The 21,512-nt window shown below is 35.1% G+C and overlaps 1 protein-coding gene across 1 annotated transcript in view; it reads left to right on the forward strand.

Annotated features, from left to right (window-relative positions):
- The window catches only part of LRP1B (LDL receptor related protein 1B), a 1,461,391-nt gene that overhangs the window by 818,578 nt on the left and 621,301 nt on the right, over positions 1-21,512 (forward strand). The window contains 4 exon segments of the mRNA XM_032636635.1: positions 7,294-7,491; positions 9,015-9,219; positions 17,986-18,150; positions 18,442-18,686. Coding sequence (XP_032492526.1) covers positions 7,294-7,491; positions 9,015-9,219; positions 17,986-18,150; positions 18,442-18,686 — 813 coding nt within the window.

Below are 21,512 nucleotides of genomic sequence, written 5' to 3' on the forward strand. Positions count from 1 at the left end.
GTGTATCTTCCTAGACAACATGCCTGTTCAAGACCTTTGCCCAGTTTTAAACTGGGTTATTTATCTTTTTAGTTTTGAGTCATAATTGTCTTTTACATATTCTAGATACAAGTCCCTAATCAGATATGTGCTTTGGAAATAATTTGTCCCATTTTGTAGGTTGTTTTTTCACCTTTTCACTTTCTTGATGTTGTCCTTTGAAGCTCAAAAGTTCTTTTTTTTTCTTTTTTTGGATGAAGTTCACTTGTTATTTTTCTTTTGTTGCTTGTGTTTTACTGTCATAGCTGAGAAACCATTGCCTAATCTAAGGTCATTAAGATATACTCCTATGTATTCTTCTAATAGTTGTACAGTTTTAGCTCTTACATTTAGGTCTACACTACATTTTGAGTTAATTTTTATATATGATGTGAAGTTTGATCTTCTTTCTTTTGCATGTGGAAATCCAGCACAGTTTCTTTTTTTTTTTTTTTTTTTTGCGGTACGCAAGCCTCTCACTGTTGTGGCCTCTCCCATTGCGGAGCACAGGCTCAGCGGCCATGGCTTACGGGCCTAGCCGCTTCGCCGTATGTGAGATCTTCCCGGACTGGGGCACGAACCCGTGTCCCCTGCATCAGCAGGTGGACTCTCAACCACTGTGCCACCAGGGAAGCCCCAGCACAATTATCTTGAAAGCACTCTTCTTTCCCCGTTGAACAATTCCCTGGAGATTGGGCTTTTGGGGGAGCTCCAAAACCCATCTGTCCCCTCTGGTGGTTTCTGGGCTGTCTGTGTCCAAGGCTGCCACAAAGCTGGGGAAAGGGAGACATGATTGGTGCATGTTTGTTTTTTTATATTAATTTATTTTTTAATATTTATTTTATATTGGAGCATAGTTGATTAACAGTATTGTGTTAGTTTCAGGTGTATAGCAAAGTGATTCAGTTATACATACACATGTTTCTATTCTTTGTCAAGTTCTTTTCCCATTTAGGTTATTTTACAGAATATTGAGCAGAGTTCCCTGTGCTATACGGTAGGTCCTTGTTGGTTCTGTATTTTAAATATAGCAATGTGTATAGGTCAATCCCAACCTCCCAGTCAATCCCTCCCCCCACCAGCCCTTACCCTCTGGTAATTATAAGTTCATTCTCTAAGTCTGTGTGTCTGTTTCTGTTTTATAAATAAGTTCATTTGTATCATTTTTTTTTAGATTCTGCATGTAAACATATCATATGATATTTGTCTTTCTCTGTCTGACTTACTTCACTTAGTATGATAATCTCCAGGTCCATCCATGTTGCTGCAAATGGCAGTATTTCATTCTTTTTTTTTTTTTAATAAATTTATTTATTTTATTTATTTATTTTTGGCTGCGTTGGGTCTTTGTTGCTGCGTGCGGGCTTTTTCTGGTTGCAGTGAGTGGGGTCTACCCTTTGTTGCAACGCGTGGGCTTCTCAGTGCAGTGGCTTCTCGTTGCGGAGCACGGGTTCTAGGCGCGTGGACTTCAGTAGTTGTGGCACACAGGCTCAGTAGTTGTTGTTTGCGGGCTCTAGAGCACAGGCTCAGTAGTTGTGGCACGTGGGCTTAGTTGCTCCACTGCATGTGGGATCTTCTCAGACCAGGGCTCGAACCCATGTACCCTGCATTGCCAGGTGGATTCTTAACCACTGTGCCACCAGGGAAGCCCTATTTCATTCTTTTTAATGGCTGAGTAACTGGGATTGATGCATGTTAAAATGCTACAAAGTTTGCTGTTCTCAATGATATTCAGCATTTTTTCTTAATAAACACTCACTGGATTGTTACTAGAATTTGGTTAATTTCTAGAGTTTAGAAGAAAGATAATTTTGACCATTTTGCTAGTATTCTCATTGTTTTTAAAGAGGAGAAAATTTTGGGAAGTCCTTACTCCACCATTTAGAAATTATTCTCTATATCATTAATTTTTAATTGTCTCATGGTTTTTAATCTACACATTTGATGCCATAATATCTCTATTTCTGAATTCCCTATTTGAGGTCCTGTTAGTCAAGAAATTGTTTAGTAATTATTTTTAGTTTAAAGCATATGAGGAGCTTAGCAGTCTTTATTGTTGATTTTTAGTTTCATTTCATTGTGCTCAGAGCATGTGTTCATTATTAGTTTGATTCTTTGCTATCTCTTGAGACTTACTTTGTGGACTAGAACATGATCATTTTGTTAAATGTTTCATGTGTACTTAGAGAGAATATGCCTTCTATTTTGATGGCACCAATTTCTATATATTTCCTGTGTGTTGAGTTTTGTGTTTATTTTGTGGTTCTCATTATATTTGTTATAATTTTTTCTATCAGTTTGAATGGGTTAAGGTTGAAACTCACACAGTATAATCATGGATTTATTAATTTCTCCATTTAATTATGTCAAGTTTTGCTTTATATATTTTTAATCTATTATTGGCCATATACTATTTTTGTTTGTTTGTTTTTTGCGGTATGTGGGCCTCTCACTGTTGTGGCCTCTCCCATTGCGGAACACAGGCTCCAGATGCGCAGGCTCAGCGGCCATGGCTCACAGGCCCAGCTGCTCCGCAGCATGTGGGATCCTCCCGGAACAGGGCACGAACCCGTGTCCCCTGTATTGGCAGGCGGACTCTCAACCACTGCGCCATCAGTGAAGCCCTGGGCATATACTATTTTAAGAGTTATATTGTATCTGTCAAACTGTTCATATTATCATATAATAGTGAGCCTTTTTATTTCTATGAAAGCTGTTTGCTTTGAAGTTTCTTTTGGCTAATATTAATGTTAATTTATTAATAAGGCAATTAATATTTTATGACTATTCACAAATAAAATTTTAGAACAAACACATCACCAAAATTATTTATTTAAAAAATCAAGACATCTAGACCTATGCAGTTTTTGTGATGGCCTTTTATTGTTAGCAGAGGCAAGAGTAGAATCCAGATCTTCTATTATGAAATTTCTTTCTACTCAGTTGTAACAGAGAAGGCAATAATTTTTGGTTCAAGAGAATATACTTTCTCAAATAGAGCATGAAAGTAAGAGCAGTAAACGATCTCTTAAATATGAATTCTCCTGAAGGGAAAGCATGTTTTACAGTATTTGTTATGCTGAATTACCATGCTCAGCATATATGTCATGCCCAAACAATTCTCGTTTTATTTATGAGTATTTCTTAGAAGATGATATGAAATTTCTTCTATTACTAGTTTAAAATTTCATTCAGAAAACTAATTAATTTATATAGGAAATATATGCAAATGCTAAAAAGAAAATGAACCTATGCAGAATAAAGTAAAACTTAGTTTTCTTCCCACTCCTGAACTCATCACCAGTTCCCATGGCAGAAGTAACAGCATTCCTTCATTAATCTTTTAAGATGTATTCTGTGATTTACCATCACATAGGTCTAGAAAAATCTTTTATTTTTTAACTTAAATGGTAGCATATCATGCACACGGTTCACATCTTGCTGTTTTCAACTTACAAAATATTGGAAGTTATTCCACATCAGCACATGCATATTAATCACATTCATTTACGTGGCCTTATAATATTACACCCTGTGCCTATCATACATTATTTATGCAGCCATCTATTGAGGAATATCAATGTTGCTTAATCTTTTGCTACCAGAAATGATATTGCAAAGGATTTCCATCTTCATCTGCAAATTATCATATGTACAACTCTATCTTTACAAATGGACTTTCTTGATCAAATAGTGTAATATATATATAAACTTTTTTTTTTTTTTTTTTTTTTTTTTTTTTTGCGGTACGCGGGCCTCTCACTGTTGTGGCCTCTCCGGACGCGCAGACTCAGCGGCCATGGCTCACGGGCCCAGCCGCTCTGCGGCATGTGGGATCTTCCTGGACCGGGGCACGAATCCGTGTCCCCTGCATTGGCAGGCGGACTCTCAACCACTGCGCCACCAGGGAAGCCCTATATAAACTTTTGATGGAATATTGCACAGTGATGCTACTTAGGGGTTATACTTTTGTTATCAATATACCAGAGTGCCTTTTGTCTACATTTTAATCAAAACAGTGTCTTATCAAATATTTTCATAGGTTTAAAATCCATTTATCATTTTATGACAGAAATTGAATACTTTTTAAAATTTCAAAGTTGTTTATATTTTCCTTTCTTTGAATTTTCTTTTTAATACCCTTTGCCCCGTTATTCATATATTTTTTCTTGTCAATTTGTAGGAGCTCATATGTATTAAATAATTTAATCCTTTATTATATTGCAGATATTTTACCCAGTTTGCCTTTTGTCTTTTGACATTTTTTACATTGTTTTTTCTCCTACAATTTCTTCAGTAACAACAAAATTCATTTTTTTCTTTAGGTCTTCTATGATTTGTATCAAACTCAGAAAGGCTTTCCTCATTCTAGCATACTAAAAATAAAATAACACATTTATGTATGTAAGAAAAGTAGATACTTTTGAAGAAGCAGTCATTTTGTGATTTAAAAACTGTGTTCTTTAACATTATTCAATATAAGCTTCTCTAGCAAGTAGCTGCTGCACCTACAATTTGCTACTTAACTAAGGGCAAACAAACTATAAGCCAAAGGAAGGGGAAGCTCTTCAGAGCTGTAATGTCCCTAGTTTCAGCATATGCTAAGAAATATCTGACTATTTTTGGTGTGTCATCATCCAACCTTTTCTCTTACCCAGTATCTCTTTTGCTTATTCCTTTGAGCGATTTCTGGAACTTAATAGTCATAATAATTATTAAATATTTATTAAGATATTATTAAGTATTCACACTTTTAACTGTCAATTATCCTGATAACTTAGTATGTTATACACTTTATAAATTAAAATATTGAGGATCAGCGGGTCTGAGTAAATTTCTCAAATTTATACAGCTACTTGATAGCAGAGCTCTGTCAACCCCCAGTTTCTGACTCCAAGTCTGTTACTTGCTGACTACATCACAGTTACTGCTACATTTGTGTTTACTGTGATGATTTTCAGCTTATAAAACAAATTTGCAGACGTCATCTAATTGGATTCTGATAGCAACAGTTTAAGTTAGATTGAAAGGTGGTTATTGTTAACCTCATTTTACAGGTAAGGACATTTAATTCCTGAAAAGATAAAGAATGTTTCTAAGCTAATAGTTGTTTCACAGCCAAAGCAGGTAATCAAATAAGGATTGCTGATCCAAAATTAGTTATTATTTCTTTTAAACAACTGTGCATCTAACACAACCTTTTTTTTTTTTCTTTTACTTTAAAAACGCTAAATTTTGGATTTTAAATTTTATGAGTATTTGTTCTATTGGGAGCTTTCTGGAACTGGTTATTTTGTACATGTTTGGTATCTTGTATCAGTTAGCTATTACCACAGTAACGTTGTGCAATAAACACCATAATACTATGCAATAAATATCCATAATACCTAAATGATATTAGGTATTATATCAACAATATACATAATGTTTGCTCACAAATTCTCAGGATTTCTGGACAGTTCTTATGGTCATGGCCAGGCTTGCTTATACTATGTGATCAGCTGAAGGGCAAGTAAATGACTCTGCTGATTGTGGCAGCATCTCTCCCACGCTAGCTGTCAGATGGTCTCTTAGGATGGATTCTCCACATTTAAATCACTCAAAACACATTTATTTAATGTGCTGGGCAGAGCTCCCTAAAGTAGATTCACCTCCAGTGAAAAAAAATGGCAGGTGACTTCCCTCCACCAAGGCAGCCAGCACCTTCTAATCTAAGACCTGGTATGTACTATGTATTCCCTGGTGCTAGGTGTTAGGGACAGTATAATGAGCAAGACAGATGAGATCCCTGTTTAAGAGAGTTTATAATCCAGTGAGGAAGATCAATGGCAAACACGGAAATATTGATTTTAAAGTGTATCTCAAAAAAAATAAATAGGCTATGATGGTATAGAATAATGGAGGTGTGCTTTTATTAGATAACTGATCAGGAAAGACCTCTCGGAGGAAATAAGATTAATAAGAACAGTAAACCTGGTTGCAATTGACAAAATCCCAGTTCAAATGAAGTTGAATAGAGTTAAGTGCATTGGCTCATATACTGAAAGTATGAGAAGTGTGTAGGGTATTTGAAGGAAGGAGCTAGTCTTAGGGGTAGTTGGAACTACAGATTTGAATGCCCTTAGGACATCATGGTCTCTCCCCTGGTCATCACTGCTTCTGTTTCTGAGGCTTTTTTTTCTCTTCTCCTACAATACCATGAGAAGACTTACACAAACTACAAGGGCATGAACTGACAACACTAGGCTGAGAAATCTGTGACCATAGAAGAAAAGAGACTCTTTCCCCTCAGCTTGAAAACTTCTCTGGAATTTTACAAACCCGTCTTCCTGACTTAGATCTCACATCCACCTCTTGAGTCAACCACTTTGGCCTGGGATAATTATAACAGCTCACATTCACAGACATGTATAGACTTGGGATAGGAAAACCAATTTCCCTAAAGAAAAGCACAAAAGGGTGGCACTAACATGGAAACAGGAGAAATCTTTGTGAACCTGGATCCCTCCCTCAAAATGTATATTCATCAAGTGAATTCATGTCTAACCCATATTAGTATGTCCAATGATAATTGGTATAGGACTTAATACATTTCAAAATGATAACATAATTTTTTTAACTTTGGGGTATTAAAAATTCTTTCTTTTAGGTACAAAAATATAAAACTTTAATCTCATATTTGTTTTCAAAGCTTTTTCTGTTTCTCCCTACTCAGGCCTGGTCCAGGATTAAAATCTAGTAGGGGAAGAGTTGTAGACATGATCTTCTTGGGTTGTAGAGAGAGCCACCATCTTCCCTCATGGAGAGTATTCACTAATTATCAGCCCAATAATTGTTTTTTGTTGAATCTCTCTCGTTTATGGATCTAGAGTCATGTGATGGGCTAAGAGTGGCAGCGTTAGTTTTATTCACCTCTTAGCAATTCCTATGGTGATGTTTCTGAAGTTTAGATTGTCAGCTGAAACTACTTTAAAACAGAAAGTCTTACATTTTGTCTTGGAATTGCAACAATTCTTGTATTTTAAAATCAGAATCAGGTGTATAAAAATTCAAAGAATAAAGACACATTTATATGTTATTTTAATAAATACAAATAAACGTAAGTTTTTCAAGTTTCTTTTACATTTTGGATTAAAAGAAATTGTTCCTCTAGTGAGAGAAAATTACATAATAAATTATACTTTTAATTAAATGGATTTTGACCTCAAGCACTTTATTCCACTTACTAAGCCTATAAATATTTTCATAAGCCTATTAAAATAAATTTATTTTCAGATCCTTTTGAAGCATTCATCATCTTTTCAATTCGCCATGAGATCAGAAGGATTGATCTTCATAAAAGAGACTATAGTTTACTTGTTCCTGGATTGAGAAACACAATAGCACTTGATTTTCACTTCAATCAAAGTTTACTTTATTGGACAGATGTTGTAGAAGACAGAATATACCGGGGCAAGCTTTCTGAAAGTGGAGGTACATCTATTACAATGTTGACTTAACGTTCAGATTGATTTCTAACTGAAAATTCCAGAAAAGTATGCTGTAATCAGAAGGAATTTTGATTAATCTTTGGCCTTTGGTTCTTCATCTTCTCCCTCATATGTGTAAAACCAGGGATGTGAAGTGTATGTGTGAAGATAGGGGAGGGAAGTGGTGAAGGCCTGTACCGTTCACACCATTTTCAAGTTGTGAACTTTTTCAGGCATGTTCGGTGAAGAAATTTACTTACAAGAAAAAAAAAGCACTGTCTCCTACATACTAGTAGTCATATTTTTGTCAGTTAACATAGCTTGTGTTTTATTTGGTTTTCACCTTTCAGCATAATTCAAAGTAATAATGAATTATTACAAAGATTACAAATATGAGCTAAATATTTTTTTCCCATGATTTGACATCTCTTTTCTCCAATCTAGGCCATTCTTTAGTAGCAAGGCCTTGAGATTAATATACGTAATAATTCTCTTGAAAATTTTAGATCTGTGTAGCATTCCAAAGGCCAGGTATTTCTATCACCATCTAAATTCCTCCTTAAATCACCTATACAATTTTGGAAAAATATAGTACTTGAACACACTATATAATTATGATCCGTGATATTGCAAGGTACTGTGTCATATTGCAAGGTACTGACTTCAAATGATGGATTTAGATCCATGACTTTAGATGGTTAACTGTTCAAAAAACCACACTATTAAAAAGTCTAACAAAAGCACTGGCAATGTCATAAATTATAAAGAACGATCCTATTAGAAAAAGGATTGTTTTTTAAATATACATATATATATTTAATTCCAAAATAAATTAAGGAATGGATAAATAAGAATAGTGCTGGGTATTACCAAATTGCTTATTTTTATTTAGACCACACTACTGCCTTCTTCTCTTATTTGCAAACATGTTTTATCCTGCAAGCCATCTTATGGCTTGCAGGATATATAACATGCAAGCCATAAAATTTGGCTTATGGTGTGGAGGTGGGTGATTTGGGGCTTTTGTTAAGGTTAAATGCAGCAAGAGTGATCTTATCAGGCATGCTTCAAAAAAAGAGTGGGTGCTGACTAGCTATGATGCATGTTACCCCAGGTGGACTTTTTCTTTTTATTCTGCCCCTGAAGATCAACGTTTGAATTAAATTGCACCAATTTTAACCAGCACATCATTATTATTTCCAAAATCCCTTGTTCTGACTAAAAAGTCAGAAGCACGAAATAACTTTTTTGCAACCTAAACATTGTTATTAGCCTCAGAGTTGTTTTAAAATTTTGTTATACTGTCACTGAAAGGATTTAAGAGATTAAAAAACTCTGCTGGGAAAGATCAGTGATTCTAAATTTGGGGCCTTCTTAGTTTCCTCTGTGCCAGGTAACACTTTTGCACTATATCTCTCAAGGTTAATCTAATGTTAAGTACTTCATATTGCTAATAAGTAGGCTTTTTCCTTTGTGTTTAACATGTTCCTTGAATGGGTGCAAGTGTTGGCTTCTCTTTTTTTGTAGGTGTCAGTGCCATTGAAGTGGTTGTGGAGCATGGCCTGGCTACCCCAGAAGGACTAACAGTTGACTGGATAGCAGGCAACATATACTGGATAGACAGCAATCTGGACCAAATCGAAGTGGCCAAACTAGATGGTTCCTTAAGAACTACACTCATAGCAGGAGCTATGGAACACCCCAGGGCCATCGCTTTGGACCCAAGATATGGGTAAAGAAGTTTGCGTTTCACAGATTCACTTTGGCATAGAAAATAATCTTTCAAATTAATACTGAATTCTATTATCTCATAAATTATGAGTCATAGTGCTTATTTTGTGCATGTAAATATGTGTGTATATATACTTGTGCATAGTTGTGTATATATGTGTGTGTTTATATGTACATATACAATTACATACATACATAGTTGTGTGTGTGTGTACATATATCTATATATACATAGCTATAAATATAGATATATCTCAACCAGTTTTAGTTTGTTACCATGAATTTTGTTATAGGATTGCTTACATAGGTACTTTTAGAGGATAGAACTTTTTTTTCTAAATGTGGGCATTCAGCCCCTTTGGAAGCTATTGTAACTCTATTTTAAGCAGTAATTTAATGAATTTCTTTTTGACCTGCCAAAGAGATGCTGTAATTGTTTCTAAGGGTTGCAAACCACAGTGTTTGGTCCAAACAGTCACCAATGTTAACCACCTCACCCTATATCTATATTGATACTTGTATATACTTGGAGTTAGTTTGAAAGAATATTAGAATAAGCTTGAAAGAGTCCAGTATTGAGATGCTAACTACTGGGATATTTGAAGGACAAGACACATGATTCTGGAAAACAAGGTCAAATGTATAATTCAGGTTATTGCCCCCACTGTTTCCCTGTGTTCTTTTGTGAAAGAGCAGAAGAGAGACAGTGGATTGTCTTCCCTTAGATTTCAGTTTTCTCTTTTGTAAGTCAGGGATAATAACTTCTTTATAATTAGGTTGTTTTGAGGAGCTGGGAAAATGTGGAAGATAATATATAACTCATCTACATGGGAATGCTTTGCTCTTGCTGTTAATTGTTTATTTCTTTGGTAATTATTTCGTTAATCCAAAATCATTGTCAAGTCTAAAGGATGGTAGAAAGGAAATTTTTTTTGTCTCTGTACCTTTAAGTAATACAAAGTCTAGGGAGGACCAAGGCGAGGGGGGAGTCAGCCAGGAGGGACTTTAATGAGAAGAAGAAGAGAGAAAAGGGAGCCTTGTGTTTAAGTCATTTTCCTGGCCCACACTCTCTGCTTTGTGCCCTGGTTTATGCCCAAGACCCAGAAATCAATAGATTGGGAAGTCTGTCTGTTTTCCTTTTCCTCAATTCAGATACAGAAATTAAAGGGACAAGGCAGCTTGTCTAGACCAAGGCTCCAAACTGGCAACTCTCATTGCTGTGTTTGTTTTACCTTCCACAGAGTTTGACATTTATTTGAATTAGTTGCCAAAATTTAAAATATTGAAAGATTTTGTATACAACTCTGGATTTCTGGCTTCTTTCAAAAAAGTAGGGAGATCTGGCCACAATCAACAGAGCAGCAATTGTATCTTTTTTTTTTTAAACATCTTTATTGGAGTATTATTGCTTTACAATGGTGTGTTAGTTTCTGCTTTATAACAAAGTGAATCAGCTATACATATACATACATCCCCATATCCCCACCCTCTTGCATTTCCCTCCCACCCTCCCTATGCCACCCCTCTAGGTGGTCACAAAGCACTGAGCTGATCTCCCTGTGCTATGTGGCTGCTTCCCACTAGCTATCTATTTTACATTTGGTAGTGTATATGAGTCCATCCCACTATGGAGAACAGTATGGAGGTTCCTTAAAAAACTAAAAATAGAATTATCATATGACCCAGCAATCCCACTACTGGGCATATACCCTGAGAAAACCATAATTCAAAAGACACATGCACCCCAATGTTCATAGCAGCACTATTTATAATAGCCAGAACATGGAAGCAACCTAAGTGTCCATCGCCAGATGAATGGAAAAGAAGATGTGGCACATATATACAATAGGATATTACTCAGCCATAAAAAGAAATGAAATTGAGTTATTTGTAGTGAGGTGGATGGACCTAGAGACTGTCATACAGAGTGAAGTAAGGCAGTTGTATCTTCTAGCCTGGAGGTATGTCCTCCAGTTTACATGGTTTACGCTTTGCCCATTTCACTCATTACTTCCTGTAATAGCAGTTCACTAGGAAGAGGTCATCTGTGTCTAATGAAAAATTCCCTTTTTCAAACAGAGTCTCCCTGACGTTACGAGTAGATTGCCAATCTTGACCCCTTACTTCCCACAGAGGTCCATAATCAACAGAGGTTTTTACCCTCAGTGTAACAGCTACTGGTGTGAACTTTTCACCTATTAGACCTATCTGTGTTGTACCAGCACCGTATCTGCATGAGAAACGTTCTGTATAAGGGAAAGTGTTATTTTGGAGAAAGTTGTAATTTTAGCAAGTATACCAACATGGTAGGAGAACTGCTTCCCAAAAAAACAAATGGCACACAGAGAGAAAAAAACAAATAAATAAAACAGGTGTATAAAAATCTTGAAAATAGTCTGATCAAGCAAAGCAGTAGATCTGGGAATTGAAGCTTCTTTTCCTATAGCTTGGAACTGACAATGCTTAGAATAAACTTATTTATCTCAGCTTGTTTGGGGAATAGGCAACCTGAGAAGAGAAAAAGAAAACAGAAACGCAAAAGGCACACAACCCACAAATGCTATTTAAATGAAAATATCAGGCACTATTTCAGTGGTATAAGGGGATTTCCAGAAGTAAAATATTCTCTAAGAGTTGAAAGTTAGTATAGGAAGCTAGCCTCTGAGGAAGGAAAACTTGATAATGCTTCTGAGAAAGTTGATGTCCTCCATTGCTACTACGAAATTGTGAGGCTAATTAAGATAATTACAGTGGTAATAATTTTATTTAATGGGTGAAGAAATAGCACTTGTAAAATTGTTTCTGGTGTAAATGACCAAAGTTCAAATGGCAGTACCAATTCACTAACTCTAGGAATAAATTAAAAGTTTGACAGGTTTGGGTATCATATGATATGATAGAATTTTTATTATTAAAAATTATTTTATAAAGGATTGATATGGTTAAATATGAGGTTCATGTAAATACCTTTAGATCCCAGTTGTAAACTTAAATTTAAAATATAGCAATTAAATTTTTTAAATGTAGTGCAAATATTAAAATTTATTTTCAGGTTTATTGGAGATTTTGGTGAAAAGTTCATAGACATTTTTAAACATTGGACCTTTCATAAAGTAGGCTGAGAGACTAGTAAAAATAAGTATTCCCCTATTTCTCACATTATTGATGAAATAGGTAAGACATTTAAACTCCAAAGACATTTAAACTTTTTTTGAAAAATTTTATTTTAGGATAAACCCATTGGATAATTTTTCGAGAAATATAGTTTGTGTAAATGCTGTTACCTTTCCTACTAGATCATAAGCTTTCTGATGGCAGAGTTGCTTCCATGTCTATGAAATCCTTCACTGCCCTTGATATATATAATTGTGCTCAGTAAGTGCTTGTTCAGTAAATTAATGCATATGAATAGACCTTTATTTTACATGAAACTTACCAGAACTCAAGGATACACCTTAAAGAGTGAAGTATGCAGTAAAATACGCTAATGGGCAATAATGATTATTATAATCAATGATTATTATAATAATAATAATGAATGAAAGAAAAAGTTTGCAACCAGCCACTTTGTTCCCTCAGCACAGCTGAGAAAAAAAGCAGGCTATAACATTAAACCGATAAAACACGTTTACATCACATGATCTTCTGAAGCAGTCAAGGTCTTTGTGACCTTTTTTAACAAATCTTAAAAAAGAAATGTTTTAATCAATACTTTGCTTCCTCAACATAGAATCCACAGACCTTCATTTTACATTATGAGACATGTTTGCTATCATGTCACATTCCTACAGTATTCTGGGTTTTGACCCAGTGTCCCAAGTGACAAGTTATTCGAAGATGCTAAATTGGGAATCTTAGGGAGGAGCTATTTTTCTTTCATTCCATTTTAAAGGAATACACTTATTGCTGCAGTGACCTGAAATAGTACTTGAATCTCCTCTAAACATCAAGCTTATTATTAGGGAGTAACAAGCACCAGGGAGTTCAGAATCTACAGGGTACTCACTTCAGTTCTTGAACTTGCATTGCCTTTATGCTCCTGTAACTGCATGGTGTCTTCTTGCTTCTTTGCTGGTATTTAGTTTTCATTTGTCATAATAAATGGACTCTGCTATAACCATTGCAGCTGGTGAAAGCAGATATAGTAATTGTGAAGATTAGTGAGACATCTAAATAAAATTTTAATTTTATCTGGGCATGTTTCTAAATGAAACTAATAACATTGTTGGTTTCAGAAGGCCTAAAGATTATAGATAACCTCTTTTTTTTTTTTGCCAAGATCCTTTATTTTCACCTTCTGCACCTTGACCTGATAGATTATAATAGCTCTTTCATGCCCATAATGGTACAAGTTGTTCATGGTCCATTTACCCAATTTAATCCTGATACAGACTAACCTGTGAATGCAGGAACTATAGAATCGGTAGACTGTAGTCTCTTTTTTAAAAGCAATCATGTTTGAACATTTCCATACGTCCTGTAAGAAGGGATATTCACTCTTTGTATACTTGAAGAAATAATGCAGTCATTGAAATGCTAATACATTTTAACCATAAAAAGAAAGTAATAAGGGAAAAATGATTCTTTTAAAATACCACATTGTAAAGTGTACAAAAGAGTGCCTAGAATTTTATGAAACAATGATCCTTGAAATTAACTTTTAAAATTGATTGTTAACTGACTATTGTCAAGGTTAAGAATATTTTTAAGGAAACTAATTCTAGAACATGTATTTTATAAAAAGTATTGGAAATTTCCCACCTAAATTAACAAAAGATAGGACTCTGGTGACCACTGCAGAAGAAACAGCTTAATACTGCTATGTTTAGTGAAGAAATGAAGGGACCACTTATTTTATAATTCCTCAGAGTGTCCCAAGCCATACATTTTTGTCCGCTAGAAACATGCATTTGAAAGTCTACAGTGTCTATTTCTGGTAAACCTACATATAGAGAATGCAGAATTGCAGGGTTACTTATATGCATGTTGGGAATTGCTGCAACCACATAAGGCAGAAGAAGGTAGAAAGTTAAAAGAGAGACACCGATTCTCTATTTGTTATACAGGCAAAAGACAGTGTTTCAGAAGTCTTTGGGTCATCAATCCAGAGTGTGGAGTACAGTGTTCTCTAGATCTAGTGGGATCTTATCCACAGATACTCAGACTACCTATGACTCTCAAATTCAGGGATTTTGTTTTCAGGGATTATTTTTCCTAATCTTTTTCAAACTTGCAAATCTCTCTACTTTACCTTGTTTGTCAAGATATCATCATAAATTTAATCGATGCTAGGTTGGTCTTGTTTCTTCAAATAATCTTAATTTTTTAATGTTACGTTTAAAGGGAAGCTGATAAGTAACAACCTGGTGTCAGTGAAAAGTTGTGTGCATCCAAAATTAAATTTGAAGTGAGACACATAATTCATTTCATATTCATCGTTTTCAAGAAAGGCATTCAACTACTTAACCAAATAGCCTACCAGCTTTATATTAATTAACCTTTGTTTTATTTTTTATTTAATTAGCAACAGATTACATATGATAACTTATAAGCAATATATAGTACTGATATTTCCAGATAATTAGCACTTTCTCATATAAAACAATCCTATTCTTAAGCTTTAGTTTTTTCAGAAAAAGATTCCCAACAATAAGATTTTATAAATGTTCTCTGGTACATTTTAAAAAATTATCTATTTACTTAATTTTGGGTTAGTTACACTTTTAAAGTTTTATTTTAGAAATTTTTAAATACACAAAATAAAAGGAGTTGTAAAATAAATTCCCTCGTATCTATCACCCAGCTTCAACAATTATCAATACATTGTCCTCTGATATATTAATGTTCATCTTTATTCTTCCCCAACAGTTTGTGTCACTTATTCAAATATTTGGTGGTTAAACAATGAATGATTTAGATCTTGTTTTTGTGGATATACTCCCACCACCAGAGCTATGGAAACTCCTAAAGATGCTAATGAAACAAAAACTTTTTTTTTTAATATAAACTCATTTTTTTAGAGATATTCTGTGAGATAAACCTATTCTATGACCTACTCCTCTGAATTTTTTTCTCATGGCTTTGACTCATGCTTACTTTGTAAAACTAATCACCTTCACATACATGCTGTTGTAACATTTAAACATTGACATTAGTATTAATTCTCATTCTTTCTCTCCCTCTGTGTGTGTGTGTGTGTCTGTCTCTCCATTTCTTTAATAGTTTGGAATGACTTTGAATTTTGCCTTTAAAAGAATATTCTCGCTGAATATGTGTGTGGATGCTTGTGTAAACACCAGTGTTTCTGTGTGCTAGCCATCCTGTGTGCTAAATTGTTTACATCCATTACCTCATCAAATACTCCGATCAGTGGTACTGTTAGAGTTTTTATTTACAGATGAGCAAACGGAGGCTGAGATTAAGTACGCTGGAATCAGTGACAGATCGAAAATTTGATTGCAAGCTTGTCTGATGCAGAAACATACGCACTGCCACCATTCAACACTGACACAATTATTTAATGACATTTTTTGAAGGTCTAGTACTTAAGTTGTATGGGAACCTACTCATCAAGAAGGTCAATATCTTCTTGACCACACATGCCTTTAGCACACATACTTACTAAGTGGTATTGTCTTCCAGTCATTTCATATTTGTAATTCCCATATCCTATAAGAGATTATATACCTCTCAAAAATTGAGGTCATAATGAACACTTAGTTTATATCACTCCACATTTCCTTAAATGGATATAATAAATTTTTTTAAAGAGGAGAAAGTTTGAATTGCATTTTGAATTTTGTTCCAGAGGATCGTTTCATTTTTCCAAGATATCCACCAAATTCATATACCTAAGGATCATTCATATTAATGGAAGAATTGCAAAATAGCAAGGCTATATACAATTATAATGAAAACAAATTTATGTTTACTAGTAACTTTACCACTTCTGACCAAAATGTTGTCAGAACTGATAATAGGAAAATTTGTTGGACTGTCACTGTCTCTCCAGTTCTTTGCATTTTCTCTCCCCAAATCTCCATGCTGTCCCTTGGGTTGGTTCTATTACCAAGGTAGAGAAGGCAACTACCATTTATTGATTACCAACCATGTTCCTACTCCAGTACCAGATGCTTTCCCTTTGTTATTTTATTTAGTGACATGATATTAAAGAGTTAGATGTTAAAAGCATGAGAACAGAAGTTAAGCTATCCAGTTTCCCAATTCCATCTGCCACTTGCTGGCCATATAACCTGGTCAAGTAATTTAACTTCTCTAAGCTTGTTTTCTCATCTGTAAAACATGGATAACTTTAGCCATGGCCTCATGGTGGATTAAATGAGATAATCTATATAAAGCTCTGAAAATAGTATTTAAGGTATAGTAAGCACTCAAACATTAGCCAGTTGTAATAATTGTGGAATTGTTGTGTAACTATATTATAATACTATAGAAACATGCATCAGCAGTTTAGGCCACAGTCAATGAAACATAAACTATTGCCTAATAGCCTTAGAAATCAAATGCACAACATGAAACATTTGATGCCTATCGTGTGGAACTGTTTAAACACCATGAATTTGTAGAGTTACAAGTAGTTAGTAAAAAATAAATTGTATTATAACACTTGCATGTTTGTATAAATCAAAATATATATCCTTCTGTTTCTCCTCTGTACCCTCTGTCATATGATCTGTTCCATTCATGTGAATCTAAATATCATCTCCATGCAGAATACTTTCAAATTCGTGTCTCCAACTCTGCCACCTTCACTGAACTTCACCTTGGTGTACCACACGGGTTCCTGGAAATCTCCTTTTTTATGTCTTAACATCTCAAGATCCAAAAATTCAAAACTAAACTTTCAGTTGCTATCCACACCCATGCACACTCAATTCCCAGCTCTTAAAATCTGTTTCTCTTCCATTTTTCCCATTTCACTTAATGGGTTCCCTGCACACCCTCTGTCTGTCCTTACTCTGAGTATGCCAAAACAAGAAACTGACAGTCATCCATAATTCTGTTCTCTACTTCATTCCCTACATCCAATTATCATTTAGTCCTGGCTCTTAGTTCTACCTCCAAAATATTCCTGGAATCCATTCACTTCACTGCTATCACCATATCCCAAACCACTACCGTCTTTGCCTGGTCCTTTAAAATAACCACCTGATGTACCCATTCTCCTGCCTCTCTATAATCCACTTGTATATGATATCATGTTTCTCCCCTGCTTAAATGTACTTCTATTCCCTTGGAGTAAAATCCCAAATAATTACCTTACCCTGCAAGATCACCCTCTTCAGCTTCACCTTCTGCCCCTTTTCTCCTCACTGCCCCATTTCTGATACATTGGCCTTATTTCTGTTCCTCAGTCACCCACTTTTTTCCCCCATTAGGGCTTTTGTATCTGCTGTTTATTTTTCATGTCCTGCTCTTTATACTGCTCTCCTCATCTCTCAGATTCAGTGTAAATATTACCTCCTCAAAGTGCTTTCTTTTCCTGATTACCTTCTCTAAGTAGATCACACACCTGCTATTCTCTCTCATAACAAAATTATTCTTGCACGTATTTCAGTTGCTGTAATTTTATATTCATGTGTTTATTTAGTCTGTCTCCCGCACTGGACTATAAGCCCTGTGAGGGTAGATAATGCATCTGTTTCTCTTGTGATTGTTTACCTAGACAGTGCCTAGCATGTCATAGGCACTCAATAAATATTTGTGAATTGAATGACTGAAATGAGTATTCTTTCCTTTTCTTCAGAATTCTTTTCTGGACAGATTGGGATGCCAACTTTCCTCGCATTGAATCTGCCTCCATGAGTGGTGCTGGGAGAAAAACCATCTACAAAGACATGAAAACAGGGGCTTGGCCTAATGGACTCACTGTGGACCACTTTGAAAAAAGGATAGTTTGGACAGATGCCAGGTTTAGAAAATGATTTTTTTTCTTTATTTTCTGTTACCTTCCTCAGATAATATTTACAAAATAAAAATTGTTCTCATGTGCACGTATCATGTATACACACATTGACATCAGTGGTGATTTTTGTTTGTTTTCATTATGATGGCTTTTTTTTTAATGTTTCTACAAATCAGATACAGGCCCATAAAATATTTTTTATACAAATTTTTTGTCATTTATCTAAATAGTATAAGCACATCACTGGACTATCTGAATGAGTTTTGATATACTACTGATGCATTTCCTTTTCTGTAGGTCAGATGCCATTTATTCAGCCCTCTATGATGGAACAGGCATGATAGAAATCATCCGAGGTCATGAATACCTTTCTCATCCCTTCGCCGTGTCTCTATATGGGAGTGATGTCTATTGGACGGACTGGAGGACCAACACATTGTCAAAAGCCAATAAGTGGACAGGGCAGAATGTCAGTGTGATTCAGAAAACTAGTGCACAGCCATTTGACCTTCAGATATACCATCCCAGTCGTCAGCCACAGGGTAAGTGCTTGTTATAAATTAACCACCAGAAATATTTTTACCTTAATCATATAATATTCAAACTGTAAAATAACTTTTGTAAGTTAACAGTTATTAATATTTTATGTATTGTATGATGGAAGTGGTGCCAGCCTTTATTTTAATTAGCTCAGGTTTTATTTCTTTGCTTTTTATTTATTTTACACACAAATAGAGAAATCTTAGAAATTATATGTTTTAACCCAAGTCCCCCAATTTTTAGTCACTGCTATTGCATCAGTAAAATATACTGTGGGAAGCTGTGGAATGTCTTCAGATTTGGAGTGTATTACCTAAATATGATCAGTAAATTAAAGGAAGACACCAAGGACACATTTATGTTGGCCTGCAAATGGTCACTGTGCAGTATATTGGGAAGAGAGGGAAGAGTGTATAATAAAGGATAAACCATCTGCTTTGAGCTTTTCTATTTTAAGAGAATTCAGTTCACTTGGACATGTGTGTTACCTATCCCCATGTATTCCACATTTTGGTCAGTAGTAATCTCTACCTTGGTTTTGTGATTTCATTTCCTCCACTCAATCCTTGTCAGGGTTAATTCTAAGCCTCACATTTCTTTTTCTCTCTCTTTTGTTTCTTTTCCCCAGGGTACCATGGCCATTCTGTGTAACATCAGCTCATTCTTTTATACCTATTGCCTGACTCTTCCCCATCATGATATATGTCATAACATATGGAAATCTCATTCCAATGCAAATAATGTTCCCATTATCATTAGCATATTTTTGTTTGAGACTTATGATACTCAAATGACAAGCTCTTTCTCAAAGAGAATACATTTTCTCCTTTTCTCCCTCTTTCAGTGTAGAGTAAGCAGATCTTACACTTTCTTGGCATTTCTGGTCTTATGGACCACACTTCAAGATTTATTTTAAATTTATGTGGTATTGTCTTATTTTAGACTTGATTAAAAATACTCACCTCTGTGGTTGAAAAATTCTATGTCTGTCCTGTGTCTTTCTTCAATATTTGGCCTTAATTCTCCCTTGAAACTATTTCTCCTACCAAAATGTCCTCATTGGTAAAATTTTCTGTGCTCTCTCTCTGACTTACTCTGATTAAATCTAGTTACCTTTGCAGAAACTAGAAATTTCTCACTTTTAATTTTCTTATATAGTTGATCCTTCTTTGTCACATGGGATTTTCTACATACCCTAAATTATATGAGCAGTCACCTTAATCCTTTCCTATTACCCTTAGCTCCTCTACTCCTTTCATCCTACAGACATGCAAAGCATGAGAACATTAAAGGGAGAAAACAGCTTAGTCATTTTTGTGCCTAATAGGTATTCAATAAATATACTGGATTTAACTAAATTGAAATAAGGCAAGAAATCATGATTCTGACCAGAATATGCCACTAGTACAATAAAAAAGATACCCTTCTCTAAGACATAGAGATTGCCAACAAACACATGAAAGGATGGTCAACATCACTAATCTTTAGAGAAATTCAAATCAAAACCACAATGAGGTATCACCTCACACCGGTCAGAATGGCCATCATCAAAAAATGTACAAACAATAAGTGCTAGAGAGGGTGTGGAGAAAAGGGAACCCCCTTGCACTGTTGGTGGGAATGTAAACTGATGCAGCCACCATGGAGAACAGTATGGAGGTTCCTTAAAAAAACTAAAAACAGAGCTACCATATGACCCAGCAAGCCCACTACTGGGCATATACCCTGAAAAAAACCATAATTCAAAAAGACAAATGCACCCCAATGTTCATTGCAGCACTATTTACAATAGCCAGGACATGGAAGCAACCTAAGTGTCCATTGACAGATGAATGGATAAAGAAGATGTGGCACATATATACAATGGAATATTACTTGGCCATAAAAAGAAATGAAGTTGAGTTATTTGTAGTGAGGTGGATGGACCTAGAGTCTCTCATACAGAGTGAAGTAAGTCAGAAAGAGAAAAACAAATACAGTATGCTAACATATATGTGGAACAAAAAAAAAAAGGTTCTGATGAACCTAGGGACAGGACAGGAGTGAAGATGCAGAGGTAGAGGATGGACTTGAGGACACAGGGAGGGGGAAGGGTAAGCTGGGACAAAGTGAAAGAATAGCACTGACATATATACACTACCAAATGTAAAATAGATAGCTAGTGGAAGCAGCTGCATAGCACAGGGAGATCAGCTTGGTGCTTTGTGACCACCTAGAGGGGTGGGATAGGGAGGGTGGGAGGGAGACACAAGAGGGAGGGCATATGGGGATATACGTATGCATATAGCTGATTCACTTTGTTATACAGCAGAAACTAACACAACATTGTAAAGCAATTATACTCCAATAAAGATGTTAAAAAAGAAAAACAAAAAAAAAGGAAAATGAAAGAAATATAATCAAAGTAATAAAAGTAAAAGAGGAGTTCTTCATAGAAAAAAAAAGATATTCTTCTCTAAAACCTTCCAACAGTATGGAGGAGTATCTAGTCATAAACACTTACGGGATTAGTTTTAATTGTTATAATTGCAAAAATGTGTACTTATATGGTTTTGTACCCACATTTTTTGGTCTTTTGTGGGAACTTTAATTTTTATGTTTGGAAAAATTTAAATGAATTGGACCATGAAAAATGGCCTGGGTCTATGTATTATATTTTTCCCTCCCTCAAAATGGAATCATTGTATTTCATTTAATAACTGCCTGATTTACACACGTTGTCATGATCCCTAGCAAATTCATAGAAAGGGAAGAAACATGATACTTCCGAGCTTTCCTGACAATTTCATATATATAGAAAGGAAGTGAGACCTTCAGTGTAACTCATT

The sequence above is a fragment of the Phocoena sinus genome, chromosome 7 (genome assembly GCF_008692025.1).
Source record: "Phocoena sinus isolate mPhoSin1 chromosome 7, mPhoSin1.pri, whole genome shotgun sequence".
Taxonomy (NCBI): domain Eukaryota; kingdom Metazoa; phylum Chordata; class Mammalia; order Artiodactyla; family Phocoenidae; genus Phocoena; species Phocoena sinus.